General features: G+C 39.7%; 3 protein-coding genes across 4 annotated transcripts in view; all 3 read right to left on the bottom strand.

The window, feature by feature from the left end:
- The window catches only part of ZC3H11A (zinc finger CCCH-type containing 11A), a 29,097-nt gene extending 28,390 nt beyond the window's left edge, over nt 1-707 (bottom strand). The window contains exon 1 of the mRNA XM_060644181.3: nt 594-707. Within this exon, the coding sequence (XP_060500164.1) occupies nt 594-647 (54 nt within the window). The 5' untranslated portion in view covers nt 648-707. The remainder of the gene's footprint in view (nt 1-593) is intronic.
- A 31-nt stretch (nt 708-738) lies between these two features.
- Nucleotides 739-14,558, bottom strand: ZBED6 (zinc finger BED-type containing 6). 2 transcript variants are annotated; one of them, XM_078440765.2, is made up of 3 exons: nt 9,457-14,558; nt 7,975-8,034; nt 739-792 (listed from the first exon to the last, which is right to left on the bottom strand). In XM_078440765.2, the coding sequence occupies exon 1, from the start codon at nt 13,632-13,634 to the stop codon at nt 10,692-10,694; it is 2,943 nt and encodes a 980-aa protein (XP_078296891.1). In that variant the 5' UTR covers nt 13,635-14,558; the 3' UTR covers nt 739-792; nt 7,975-8,034; nt 9,457-10,691. The 2 variants fall into 2 exon arrangements, with proteins under 2 accessions (XP_078296891.1, XP_078296890.1); XM_078440764.2 differs by lacking the exon at nt 739-792 and having other exon boundaries at nt 8,010-8,430.
- Nucleotides 8,815-9,463, bottom strand: LOC132686415 (uncharacterized). The gene has a single exon (XM_060644182.2). The coding sequence runs from the start codon at nt 8,921-8,923 to the stop codon at nt 8,825-8,827; it is 99 nt and encodes a 32-aa protein (XP_060500165.1). The 5' UTR covers nt 8,924-9,463; the 3' UTR covers nt 8,815-8,824.
- Nucleotides 14,559-15,042: the final 484 nt, after the last annotated feature.

Raw genomic sequence — 15,042 nt, 5'->3', positions numbered from 1 at the left:
AACAACATACACAATTATAGAATTAGTCATAAAGGCGCAGAAAAGTGGATAGATCTGAATGAAGCCGCAGAAGAATCAAGCAGAAAAACAGGAAGTCTGGACACAGAAAAAGCAAAAAATGCTGCAAAAGCGTATTTAGAATAATGGCCTGATGACTCAGCAGGAAATCTGAAGAAAAAAAGTCAAATTCAACCCACGATAGTTTCTAGAAGTATAATACAACCCACACATTCATTTAATGCAAAGTAAATAAAATCAAAGTTTGCAAGCTGGGCCAAAGCGCTCCTCATTCCGAAATCGCCCCGAACAGATTAATTATCAATAAGAGAACAGTGAGTGATGCCTATGCGCTGTAAACCTTTCCACTTTTGTAGAACGTGAAGGGCAGTGAAGAGCATACGAGAGGAGAAAAAACAAGGATGAACGATGAAGTCTCCCAGGACTGCTATTCTCTTTTTAAACAATGGTAGCAGGTAGCAGACAATGAACAGTTGAGGAAAACAAAACATAAAAACTTAGTATACCGGGTAAATCTTATCAAATTTTATTAGAGAAACTGTAGAAAGAACTGATTTAGAGATGCCAATTCTTACTTTGGTACATGTAGAATAGAAAAAAAAATAGCAGTCTTCTCCTTGATTAGGCATGCTGGGTAGATCCTCAGATTAGAAGTGGCTTCTTGAAAACAAGCCACTGCTTCCTCAAGGCGAGGACCAGCTCCAAGTCCTCTTGAAATGGGTTTAATCTTCCAAAAGACCACTCAATCACAGAAATCGTCTTTAAAATGCAATCCTAAAATGAGGAGACAATGAATTAAAGTACTTCAGATAAATTCTGCCAACTTCTTCCTCCAAATCACCTTGACTGAGATCACGTTGTTAAAACCAAATTTTAATTGCATGAATATGTCCTTACCTGTGCAGGGCTTAGTGAGCACTGGTTAGTATTTTATTCTTATGTGAATATTATACTTTCTCATTTATAATGTAAAATTTTTGTTAAGGATAGCCATGCCCTTCTTTTGTATTCTCTACGGTGCTCATTACATGACTTCAGCATAAAATAAGCACTGCTAACTCAATAAATAATCTACATTTTATTATTTTATTTTTAATGTTTATTTATTTTGGGGGGGGGGGGGGGGAAACAGAGCACAAGAGAGGAGGGACAGAGAGAGAGGGAGACATAGAATCCGAAGCAGGCTCCAGGCTCTGAGCTGTCAGCACAGAGCCCGATGAGGGACTCGAACTCACAGACTGCAAGATCATGACCTAAGCCAAAGTTGGACGCTTAACCAACTGAGCCACCCGGGTGGCCCAATAATCTAATTTTAGATTATTGATCGGATTTACGTTATTTTACACAAGATATTTGCTAAATCTACGTATCTGACAAACTAGGTTTTTTTCATCTGACAAAAGTCCCAATATTTTCACAAGCATTTTTAATTCAAAAGTATACAAGTAGGTGGGAAAAGCTGTCTCACTAGAATAACTGATGAAACAATTACCCCTGAATACATCTGTAGAGCTAGCTTATGGAATTAAGATGGCTAAAGAGTTGCACACCAGGGCGCCTGGGTGGCTCAGCAGGTTAAGCATCCAACTTTTGATTTCAACTCAGGTCATGATCTCAGTTTGTGGGATCCAGCACCACATCAGGCTCCACGCTGACGGCGTGGAGCCTGCTTGGGAGTCTCTCTCTTCCCCTTCCCCACTCACACACATGGCCTCTCTCTGTCTCAAAAATACACTTAAAAAAATTAGGCAAAATTAAAAAAAAAAAAGAAATCATGGTTGACAAAAACAGAGTTGCACACCAATTATAACAAGGTGCAAGTCGTCCTTGGGATTCCTTCCATAAAATACACAAAACTACCAACACCCCACCCTCTGCTCTTGCCATACCCTGGCCCTCACAGTGAAGTACTCAAGAAAGCTTCTACAGAAATAAAAACACACGGTAAGAGCACCTGCCAGAATTTGGAAAGGGTTTCTATAAATTCATATATACCAGAAGACCAGGTTTCAGAAACACTGATCTACAACTTGAAATGAAATCAAACTCAATCATATCTCCCACTAATAATCCTAATCCAAGAATAGCAGACCACAATAAAAACCAGCCTTGAAGTCAGCAACCTAGGTTAGGAATTAAGAGTGCCACTAAACATATACTAAAACCTTTAAATGTGCATATGCTGTGATGCACAATTTCATTTCTAGAATTTATCCCGAGGTAAATATTCAATCAAGTTCATCATCACTTTGCTTCTAACAATGGAAAAAACACCCACATGTTCAAAAACTGGAGTCATTTTAAAAAGTTATAGTACTTCCATGTGACGTGATAATATGTAGCATTATACAGATTTGAGTACTGGGAAATGGGGTGTGGCTGAAAAACCACCTACAAATGTGGAAGAAGCTTTGAAACTGGGTCATGAATAGAGACTAGAAGAGTTTGGAGGCACGCCATAGAAAAGCCTAGAAGAAACTGCTGCTGGAAATATGAATGTTAAAGGTGCTTCTGGTGAGGCTTCTGTGGAAACACTGTTAAGAAAACGGGACACAAGGGGGTGCCTGGGTGGCTCAGTCGGTTAAGTATCTGACTTCGGCTCAAGTCATGATCTTGCAATCCATGGGTTCGAGCCCCTCATCAGGCTCTGTGCTGACAGCTTGAAGCCTGGAGCCTCCTTCAGATTCTGTGTCTCCCTCTCTCTCCCCCTCCCCCACTTGTGTTCTGTCTCTCTCACTCTCAGAAATAAACATAAAAGAAAAGAAAACGGAAGACAAGTGACTGGCAGAAAATCTTTGCAAAACATGTAACTAACTGAGGGGCGCCTGGGTGGCTCAGCTGGTTAGGCGGCCGACTTTTGCCTCAAGTCATGATCTCATTATGAGTTCGAGCCCCACACTGGGCTCTGTGTTGACAGCTCGGGAGCCTGGAGTCTGCTTTGGATTCTGTGTCTCCCTCTCTCTCTGCTCCCTAGCCCCTGCTCACACTGTCTCTCTCTCTCAAAAAAAATAAACATTAAAAACAGCAACAATACATAACTCACAATGGACTGGTATCCAAAATATAAAAAGAACACTTAAAACTCACCAATAAGAAAATGAACAAACCAATTATAAACGGGCACAAAGGCGTGCCTGGGTGGCTCAGTCAGTTAAGTGTCAAAGGGGTGCCTGGGTGGCTCAGTCAGTTAAGTGTCAGACTTCTGACTTCGGCTCATGTCATGATCTCACAGCTGGTGGGATTGAGCCCCGTGTCAGGCTCTGTGCTGACAGTGCAGAGCCTGCTTGGGATCCTCTCTCCCTCTCTCTCTGCCCCTCCCCTACTCAAGTACACAGGCTCTGTCTCTCAAAAAAAATACGTATTTTTTTTAAATGGGCAAAAGATCTAGAAAGACAGTTCACCAAAGATACACAGATGGCAAATAAACACACAAAAAAATGGTCAACATCATCCACCATTAGGGAATTGCAAATTCCTTTTAGAATGGTGAAAATCCAGAACACTGACAGCACTAAATGTCAGTGAAGATGAAGCAACAGGAAGTTTGGAAGAACAGAGACCAAACTATTAACAGTAGTTACCACCAGGGTGATTGGCAGGATTACAGGTGGCTATTTATTATATTTTATTTTATGCTCATAAGAACATTAAATTTTCTAATACAATGCAACACAGACATAATAAAAAATTTAAGTCTGTCCTAACCGGCCCGCCCATCACAGATCCACTACAGAATTGGACAAGGATTGGACCCTTCATAGCACCTCACTGATCCACTAGTAGGATTCCCCTGACCCTAAACACGGGGAGTGCATTCTGTAATAGCAGGTACACCAAAAGGTAATTTAAAACACTACCTCAAATGGGATCAAGTCTCTAAGGGATATCCAAATAATTACAATGATACATATACAAAAAGAGAAAGTATTAATGAGACAAGAATAAAAACGTTTTACAAAAGAAAAAAATGTTAGAAAGGAAAATAAAAGGTTCAGGGGTCAATTTCATTCCTGAAAACATCCCAATCAAACAAAATGGTACTTAAGAAATAATAGCAAAACAGCATGAATTGTTGCAAATTAGAGTGGTTTTTTGTTTGTTTTAGTTAGGCTCTGCAAAACTCCCTCACAGGGGCACAGAGCACGGAGACTGAACGTTGAGTAGATGGGCACTGCCTTACTAATGTTTCAACAGAACAGTTCCTTCATATATCTGTTTTACACACTGAACTTCTGTAACTTTCACTAGGGGGGAAAAAAAGAATATAACTGCTATTCAAGAAAACAGCCCACAACAAAACAAAAGCCATCTCCAGAGATTAAAAAAACAAAACTTGACAGTAATCAGCACTACCCCAACTTTGCAAGGACCTAAAACCAAGATGCACACTGATAAATTTCTTAAGTTTTAAAAGAAAAAAACTTTTCATGATGCCAAGAAAAACCGGATTACTTTTCAATAGTGAAAGGAAGCCAAGAGGAGTAACTCTCCTATCCCACTCCTGAATTAATGTAGGAAAAAGAAATTCTTTTAAAATCTTCATGCTAAGGACACAGCTTGATACAAATGAATATATTGCTATGAAACAGAGGAGATGCAAAAGAAAGTGCAAAAAATAAGAAAACGCAAATTTCTAGCTTCTTCCCCCGAGATTTCAAAAGAAGAACAGGAAGCAGAATAAACATTGATGAAAAACACAACTCAATTGTACAGTATCACCGTCAGGATATCTTCCAGAATGAGGAAAGACATCAACACAAGAAAATGTATATAACATGGAAATAATTCCAGGAGATTCAATTTCTATACAATGGAAAATCTTAAAAAAAAAAAAAAAAAAAAAAAGAATGGAATTGGTAGAGATAATAAAATACAGTAAAATTTCCCTACACTGAATAAACTTGAGGTTTTTTTTTTTTATTTTTTGAACCTGAGTCTGCAAATTAAAAGGTGTTCATCAAATGCCAGGCAGAAAATTCCTTTAAAGACATCTCTACTGGGGCTCCCGGCTAGCTCAGTCAGTGAAGTGTGCGACTCTTGATCTCAGGGTTGTGAGTTCAAGCTCCATGCTGGGTGTACAGATTGCTTAAAAAAAACCTTAAAGATATCTCTACTGTACCAGAGATAAGCTGAAAATGTCAAATTCCAAGGAGTGAAGATAGAATCACACAGATTTCTAGGAAAAAGCAGACTGACAACAAAGAAAATCAGACTTGACATGACATCATCTGAATCTCTAAATGACGAAAGACAAAATGCTATGCACCAGAATTTAAAAGGAAGATTATGACCTTAGATATGTCCTTTCAAAGTACATTTCAAGATCTCGGGACTTGGAAGTTTTACATAGTAAGTCTCCAAAAGTAAGGAGCCTGCTTGGATTCTCTCTCTGTCCCTCCCCTACTCGTGCTCTTTCTCTCTCAAAATAAACAAACGTTAAAAAGAAAAGAAAAAACAACAAGACTTATTGCTATTACAGAGTGAAATAGAACATTTAAATGTAGCATTCCCAAACAAGTGAATGTAAGATCCACAGAATTCAAGCAAGTCCATGGATAAATGTGACTTATGAAAAAAGTGGCATTTGAAATTTAAAAAACTTTGGCCTCCCATTTGAAAAAACAACAACAACAAAAAAACCTTCTCCTTTATACAAAAAGGTTCCAGGGTAATAAAAGCAAAGAGAGCAAAGAGGCTTTAGCTCGCTAATTAAAGCTCTATACTAATAAAGATTCTAAATTGGTAACTGTGCTCGGCAAAAAGGACAGCTGCCCTGTTTATGGGACGGAGAGGCAATGCCACATTAGTATAACCCCTAGATTACATTTTTGGTTTTTAAGTTCCTATTTAAGTTCCAATTAGTCAATGAACACTGTTTCATGTATACAAAAGTGATTGAACGCTTCCATACGTCACCCAGTGCTCATCCCAAGTGCACTCCTTAATTCCCATCACCTATTTCGCCCATTCCCCCACCCATCAGTTTGTTCTCTATAGTTAAGAGTCGGTTTCTTGATTTGTCTCTCTTCCCACCTTTGCTTGTTTTGTTTCTTAAATTCCACGAGTAAAATCACGTGATATTTGTCTTTCTCTAATTTTCCCTAGCATAATACTCTCTAGCTCCATCCATTTTGTTGCAAATGGCCAAGATTTCATTCTTTCTTATGGTTGAATAATATTCCATTGTATACATTTACCACATCTTCTTTATCCATTCATCCATCAATGGACACTTGGGCTGTTTCCATAATTTGGCTATTGCAGATAATGCTGCAATGAACATTAGGGTGCATGTGTCCCTTTCAACTACTATTTTTGTGTTCTCTGGGTAAATATCTAGTAGTCTGATCACTGGATCATAGGGTAGTTCTAGATTACATTATTAATATAAAAAATATAACCAAGCACTGGAAAATAAATGCATGGTATTTTTTAAAAAATGTTTATTTACTTTTGAAAGAGAAAGAAAGCAAGTCCGAGAGAGCAAGGGCAGGGCAGAGAGAGGAGACAGAGGATCTGAAGCAGGCTCTACACTATCAGCATAGAGCCCAGTGTGGGGCTCGAACTCACAGACCATGAGATCATGACCTGAACTGAAGTCAGACGGTTAACCAGCCGCCAGGTGCCCCTAAGTGAGTGATATTTTTTTAGTAGGCTCAGGTTGGGCCGGGAGTAGGGGTGGGGGGGAACCTTTCCTAGCATCACCATAGTTAAAAGGATATATCAAGAACTTTTACAAATTCAAAAAACATCTTTACTCACGTAAACTAGTACACCCTCTTTAGAGAATTGTATTAATTCACATCTGAAAACTGTTTTTAGGGAAAGAGTTTACACAGATGTGTGTACAGGGCCGTTAACTGGATGGACGGTTATTATTTTTTTTAATGGCAAAGCCCCAAATGTCTATCAGTGAGAGATATTAAACTACAGCACTTCCATATAAAAGAACACTATCGCGTCATTAAAAAAACAGATGAGGCAGATCTACGTGCAGGGACATGGAACTATGTCATGATAAACTACAGATGGTGTTTTTGAGAGAGAGAGAGAGAGAGAAAGCACTCGCACAAGCTGGGGAAGGGGAGGGGGAGAGAGAGAGAGAATCTCAAGCAGGCTCCATACCCAATGCAGAGCCAGATGAAGGGCTTGATCTCACCATGACATCATGACCTGAGCTGAAATCAAGAGTCCAATGCTTAACTGACTGAGTCACCCAGGCACCCTTTGATAGTGCTTTATTAAAAAAAAACAAAAAAAACAAAAACAAAATTTAATGTTTATTTTATTTTTGAAAAACAGTGCGTGCATGGGGAAGGGGCAGAGAGGGAGATACAGAATCTGAAACAGGCCCCAAGCTGAGCCATCAGCACAGAGCCCACAGTGGGGCTCGAACTTGGAACGGCGAGATGGGAGACACAGGCCGAAGCCAGACGCTTAACCGAAAGAGCCACCCAGGCGCCCCTGATGGTGCTTTTTTAAGAGGACATGGAATCACCTCTTACTATTAGGTGGTATATTGTTTTTACTTTTTTAACGTTTTTTATTTATTTTTGGGACAGAGAGAGACAGAGCATGAACGGGGGAGGGGCAGAGAGAGAGGGAGACACAGAATCGGAAACAGGCTCCAGGCTCCGAGCCATCAGCCCAGAGCCTGACGCGGGGCTCGAACTCACAGACCGCGAGATCGTGACCTGGCTGAAGTCGGACGCTTAACCGACTGCGCCACCCAGGCGCCCCTGTTTTTACTTTTTTAATAATGTGCATGTATTATCAAAAAAGGAGGTGGGGGGGGGGGGGAGTTTTTCCATCCCCAAACCAAAAGCTTGTAAATAATTACAAGAAAAAAATGGCTTGACAATGGCTTTTTAATTTCTTACTGACCCAGGAAAATTATGCCTTAAATTACAAAAATGTTCACTCCCTTAATAAGAAAAACCCCATTCCCACACTTACATTAGCTGCTTGCTCTCAACAGGAACCTCTGTGTCTTCACTGAGTTCCAATCTATTACGCCTGTAGGTCGAACCAACACTCAATCCATGAATTAATAATAATGAGGCAGAAAGAATTTTCCTCCTCACATTGCCAAGGAAACCTCTCAGCCACAATTCAAACACAGGAGGTGTTTTTAAAACATCTCCCAACTACTGGGAGATTAAGTCCATTTGAATAACCTTTGTCAGACTGGAGACAGCTAGGGTTAGTTATCTCCTCAAAAACAAAAACAAAAAACCAACAAAAAGAGAGTTCATTTAAAGATGAACTTGAGATTCAAAAGATTATTGGGAAAAAAAAAATCCATCTTCCATAGCCGAACAATATAATTTAAAAAGAAAGAAGAAAAAGAAAAAAGAAAAAGAACACCAAAATTCAATAAGATCCAATTTCTGGTCTTCAAGATTTCTTCACCTATTAAGAAAAAAACAGAAACCTTCCCCCATCTTTATTATCTGTATAATAAAAGCATACTTGTATGAAAAAATATAGTGTTTTATGTATATAATATACATATACATACATACTAACTGGCTTATACACACACACACACATATACACAAATGTGTAGAAATAAAACATTTGGGTAAGTTTTCCCTTTTAAAATACACTATAAAAGCCTTCAGATTTGGGTTCATTATAAAAATAGTGAACTTACTCTTATACCAAAGTATCATGATGTGTACCAGTATGTTACACTAAATTTCGCCCAGCCCACAGAGTAAACATGAAGGGAGATCCTTACACATGTATCAATGTGTATAATACTAATACGGATGTATGTACATCATTATCATCTTTATCATCTTCAGGGAGTGTTTAACCAAAAAAGATAGAAACGTATAGTTATCGAGTAACTACAGAGTGGTGCAGCAAGCTGTAGAAGGCAGAGCAGCATTATAGCCATCCTGAACTGGGACTGTCAAAATACAGAAAGCTTCTATCCAAGGGAGGATTTTCTTTTTTCTTCTTTTACAGCAACACCAGTGTCACTGGTATAACATTCAATATTGGCCCTGCAAAGGCTTGCTTATGCAGCCCGGTTTCATTTTTTTTTCTTTTCTTTTTTTTCTTTTTTTCTTTTTTTTTTTTTTTTACAAATGATGGCTACAACTAAAGACTTTGTAATTATTCATTTACTCCAGTTAGTAAAAGGGTAAACTTTGGGAGTTGAAATTTCATTGCACAATGGTACATTTACCATTTAAGAATTTAAAAAACAAAAACAAAAACAAAAAAAACAAAAAAACCCCAAAAACAAAAAAAGAACAATTTTGATACAGAGAAATGAGTTCTAAATTTTGAAACCAGCCCCGTAACAAAGCAATTTTGATTCTCATGTAATAAGTACTACATAGTTTCTAGGCTAAATCTTGCCAAATACTATCCAAGACAAAACTAAAATCAAAACTTAAAAAAAAGTGGACACCTTTTACTCACACTTAATACTAGTCAATTTTCCAGGAAATTTTTGGGCAGGGAATATCCCCAAATCTAAAATGAAAAAAAGGAAAAATTGGGATCTTACATTAGTTATTCAGTCTGAAACTTGTAATAGACTTTCACTAAAAGTCATCATTCTCTGGCCTCCCACTCAACCACAGAAACATACTTTAAGAGTGGAAAGGGACTTTAAAGGTCACTGAGATCAATTCTCTTATTTTACCAGTGAGGCAGTGATTCCTAACACCTGAAAATACTGAATGCTTATGTTTAGCTAAGATTAAAAGCCAAAGAACAATCTCACAGTTAAGAATACAGTATTATGGATCATTCAGCATATATATCTTAAGACACTTAAGATCACTTACAATGAGAAACATTCTTTGGGACACGGACACTGCATTTGTCAAAAGTATGCTCCTGGGGCTTTTATTCCAATTCCCATTCAATCTTTCTCAATTTCTGTAAACCTATTATGTCATTTGCCCGTATGTGTAAAAAGTACCCATACAGTCTTTATTTTATTGTTTTCCCACTATTTTATAAAGCTTTAAAAAGGCAACTCAAAGACTAAAAGTAATTTTAGTAATTTTTCCCAATTGTTTTCTAATGTTCCCCTTCTACTTAGATCCAATCCCTAAATATAAAGGGTAAAGGGTAACTCTATCACACTCAGTAAGTTGAAATTATAAAGCTGACCAGTATGAGGAGGCAATTAGAAATTTCCAAATTTCGTGAGTTTTGGTTTTGCCAACTTGTAAGTATGGATGAGGGTTTTTAAAGGAACAGAAAAATGGGAGAGACGGGGAGGAATACCAGCTTAGTATGTTTTCCCTTCAATTTCATTGGTTTCAGAGAAATCAAATTTCCCACGATGGGAGAAATTTTTTTTTACTTAAAACCAATTACAATTCAATCTACCAGCCAGAAATAGCCTAAAGCCTTTCAATGCTGCACTATATTTTTTAAGTTAAAAAATGCCTTTTCTCTCTTAATTGGTATAAACAAAATTTCAAGTGACAGCTATATTGAGTTACTACTGTGAAATTTTTAATCTTCACTCTGTCAACATTATTACCTCTGAGGAATTTTCAGCACTTTTTGTGTTTTCAGGTTTCCCCAGATGTGTGTATTAAGAATAATTAGTGTAACTATGTTTAACAACTATAGCAATTAGGATACAGTAACATAGCAACAAGTTGCCCATTTCAAATGGAAAAAGGAAAAAGAAATTAAGGTAATATTTCTTTTTCATTGCTTTGAATAACTTCATTCCCAGGATCCCAGCTCAGAACCAATGTAGAATAATCATAGTTAACATTTTTCAAGTTCATTTTCAAAAACATCAGCTGTTCTATATTGTCAAAGTCCAGGCTCATGATCTGTTTTGGATGAAACTGGCTATTTGCAGTAAAGATACATTCAGATTGCCAACTACACATGGGGCAGCTCAGATACTGAATGGCAACTTGGGTCAAAGCTGGCCATATGCTCACCTTCCTCTGCCAGTAAATCAAAGGGTCACCACCTCCTGAGATCTCTGAATACTTCTCTTTGAAGTATTCATCCACTACTGCTATGGCAGAAGGAAACATGAAGCTTTTGCTTCCAATGGCAACATTATCTGCAGCTGAGCTATCAAAAGACCCTGAACTGGAGGTGCCTTCTCTTATAGATGAGGTAAACGAATCAGCTCCTACGATGCCTGAGGGACCAGAAGCATCTGAAGTTGCAATATGGCAGACCTCTGACGATTCCATATAGTTGCAAACTTCTTCTGCAAGGATCTGCTTGTAAGTTTCTAAATCAGCACCTTGAGGGAAAAAGTCTTCCAAACGGTTTTTAAAGCAAGGGTCTAACAAAGCAGCCAAGATACAAGGCTTGGATTTGAGCATGGCGCTCAGGAGGGAATCAGTTTCAAGTTTCAGAGATAAACTGTCCACCAGATTGAGTGCCTGAGTAATACCTCTTATTTGAAAATCTTCTCTGAGCTTCTGCAGAGAAAGAAGTAGATGATGGATTAGGGGTAGCACCTGATTCAATCCTGTGGTCCTGACACTCACTTTCTGGGTGGCCTCCTCAAATGGTTTCAGAATATCGCAAACGTAAGTCATTAGAGTCCACTGAAGGGAGGTGAGCACAACTCCACTGGCTCTGCCAAGGCTATGGTGAACTGAATAGCAATGCTCCAAGAGCCATTTTAACATATAAAAGGTAGAAATCCAATGGCCAGTTTCATCCTGCTTCAAATTCTTCCACGGGAGCTGGTGATCGTTTTGGAACTCTTGCAGTATCTGACGGGCTTTGACTGAATGACTAAAATGATGACAGGTTTTCCTAGCAGCTACTAACATATTCTCAATGCTTTTGTGCTCACAGAAGAAGTCCTGAATGACTATATTCAAACAATGCAGGAAGCATGGCACATGGGTAAAACCACCATCTTTGATTGCGTGTACCACATTAGAAGAATTGTCAGAAACAATGAAGCTAGGAATGAGGAAATTAGGAGAAAGCCACAGACCAATCTGGTCATTTAATTCTTGTAAAATGTTGGTTATCAAACAGTCTTTGGCCAAACCTGTCACACAAAGTACTGCCCACTTTCTAAAATTGGGGATCCTGCCGTTACTAGAAGGTGCAGTTTCCAAAGAGACCCAGTGTACAGTCACAATGAAATAGTCCGTGGATGGGTCGTGGGTCCAGATGTCCACAGTCAAGTGGATCTTTTGGCTTTGAACGTTCTCCAAAGTTAAGAAAATTTTTTCTCTGACCCAATCATACAATTGAGGTACAGCCTTCGTGAAAAAGTAAGTCTCAGACGGTAATCTATAGTCGGGGGCCACAATCTGCATGAACCTCTGAAAGGCTGGGGTTGAGAAGTAGTTGTAAGGATGCATATCCTCCACAATCATCTGAATAATTGCCTGACTTATTTGGCTTGAGACTGAATTTTCAGAATATGTTGTTTCTCTCTCCTGTGCATGGGTCAGAGTGTCTTGCTCTGCAACAGGATTAGGACTCTCAGATCTTCTACTATTTTCCACCTCTAATACAGGAGGTTCGTCTGAATCAGAGTCACTAAGGTCCTCGGCTGTTAAACTGTGGCTGCCTGTAGACTTCTCTCCATGCAGAGGATCGCTTAGGAGATCATTTCTCTCAGTCTCAGTCTCATCTAATCCATTCCCAGCCGCACCACTGTCTTTGTTGGCAACGGCCCAATGGATGGGATGTGTGGCCTGCAAGTGTCGTTGAAGCGTTGAAGTTCCCAAGTGAGAACCTGGCCTACCCCGGCTCACGCTCCGTTTACATATATTGCACACGGCTCTTGAGATGTGCTGAGGATCAGTATAAAAAAAATTCCAAACCGCAGATGTCTTGGCTCTTGTCCCGGGAATTAAGGCATGCTTGACAATGTTACTTTTGATGAGAAATCTCCCTCTTTCTGCCCTCAGGGCATCAGATACCGATTTATCACGTTTCTTACCCATTCTGTTTTCATCTAATGGATCAGTAGAGATATATTCAAAGCTTCCACTGCTTCCAGCAGAAGAGGGAGATAAAGGCACATCCAAAGGAAAATCCTCCTCCCCACTAGTGACTCCAAATTTGTTGGCCCTGGTCCAGTGAGGCGAATGCCTTGCCTGCAGATGTCGTTGTAGAGTAGATGTCCCCAGATGGCTGCCTGGTTTACCCCTGCTGACACTTTTTTCACAGAGGTTACAAATAGCTCGCCAGGTATACTGGGGGTCAACGTGAAAGAAGTGCCACACAATGGAGGTCTTGGCCCTGGTGCTGGGTAGGTAGATCTGTTTCTCTATATTGCTCTCGAAAAGACTTTCTTCATCCTGCTCATGGGCACTGGAAGCTAATAGAGCAGGCGCATCCGCAACAGGCCTCCCAGATGCCAAATCCTTACTAAACTTTTTTGCAAGGAGCAGTTTTTTTCTTCGCCTTTTCCCCTTAATCCGTAAACCCTTCTTCCTTTTCTTTTTAGCAGGCAATTTTGCCTCTTTATCCATTCCTTCGGCCACCATCTTCCCCTCTACCACATCATCTTCATCTGTGTTAGAATTAATAGGAACACATCCCAGAATCCCAGCACCGCTAAAAGTGCTGCATCTTCGGCCAGGAGCAAGCGAGGAAACTGGTGCACTTAAGGTACATACACTCATTCTCTTTAGGTCTCCAAAATTCGTCCCAGAATCTCTTAGTGGGTTTATCACTCAAGCAGAAATACAGCTGTTCCTCTCTAATCGCATTACCTTGTCTCCAATTTCTATGGGGAATCAAATTCCCTTTGGAACAATGACTTCCAAGCCAGGTTATTTTTGGAAGAAAAGTGACAGCAATGGAGAACATTCCCAAACTCTTTCTTATAGGGCTTTATGATCCCTTCCAGCTTCTGAGCTCTGAATCTGAATTCAAACAGTCCAATCTCTTCGTGTTATAGAAAAAAGGAACCGAGGGCCACCTTCCCAGAGTCATAGAGTTAGTAGCAGCTAGAAGCCAGGTCTTCCAAATCCCAGGTCCATGTTCTGTCTGGTTCATCAAGAACTATCTCTGCTTGAAATGCCTTCAGCTTTTAAAGTGTGTATTTTTAGGATGCGTCATGGTAGCAACATCAATTTCCCTTAGTTCTGAAATTATTTAATTTCAGGAAACCTCACTTAAACAAAAACATAGTGCATCATTCAACATTCATCACTTAGGACTGTGATTTGACAATACAACCCAAAAAGTCAAATCCGGGAAATATAAAGCAAACTCCACATACTGGTCATTAACAGCATACGCTAATCGAGCCCTTTCAGCTCTAAATAACAATAATTCAATTTTTAAAAATGCAGGTGGCTAAAAAAAAGGAATTTGGGAGTAAAAATGTGTAAGGTTCACAAGCTGCATTTTCAATTTACTGTTTGTATCAAGAGTTAATCCAAATTTCGTTCTGCCACATTTTTAGACTGGGGAAGCTTTACTGCCTGTAAAGGAGTAACTCGAGTTGAACTCTATAGGAGCAGCAAGAACTGAAATCTGAGCTGTAAACCACTTTCATTGCTTTTCGGTTGATCCCTCCCCTTCCCCCAATACCTACATACATTTACCCTAAAAAGCATCGCTATCACTAGTTCCACAGCCTCCTTCTCAAGGTCCAGAACCAAGGCCTGCAAGATGTCAACAACATGGGCCTTCCCCATAGGAATCCGCACCGATTATGGGAGCTTAGGGGGTGTTCTTCATTACGGTTTCATCAATCCTACAAGGAGAACGGAAGTGTCCCTGTTGTTCTTGACTCCGATGCGGAGGGCTGGGGTGGGAGTTAATTAAGGTAAGGAAGGGGTGTAGGATACCGGATTAAGGTCGGTGGCTTTCTGTATGTGGAGTTTGAGAGTGTCTCCCAAGTAGTGGGACCCTGGAGAGGAATGAGAGTAGGTAAATTCAGCTCCTGGCACTCAGTTTGATTTAGGCAGTGGGGGACCGCTAAACTGGGGAAACTGTTGTCGCGAAGAAAGCGATCTAGTGTCAGTTCTCTCTTCGGGAGTCGGGAACAAGCCGGCTTTCCGGGGCTGCGGCGGGCTCCTA

The sequence above is a fragment of the Panthera onca genome, chromosome F1, assembly GCF_046562875.1.
Source record: "Panthera onca isolate mPanOnc1 chromosome F1, mPanOnc1 haplotype 2, whole genome shotgun sequence".
Lineage (NCBI taxonomy): Eukaryota > Metazoa > Chordata > Mammalia > Carnivora > Felidae > Panthera > Panthera onca.
The sequence above is the reverse complement of the archived record's forward strand: the minus strand, read 5'-3'. Positions and strand labels throughout refer to the sequence as shown.

Bases quoted from the DNA above. Each gene is read 5' to 3' on its own strand.
- LOC132686415 (XM_060644182.2), bottom strand. From the start codon at position 8,923: ATGGCTATAATGCTGCTCTGCCTTCTACAGCTTGCTGCACCACTCTGT.
- ZBED6 (XM_078440765.2), bottom strand. From the start codon at position 13,634: ATGAGTGTATGTACCTTAAGTGCACCAGTTTCCTCGCTTGCTCCTGGC.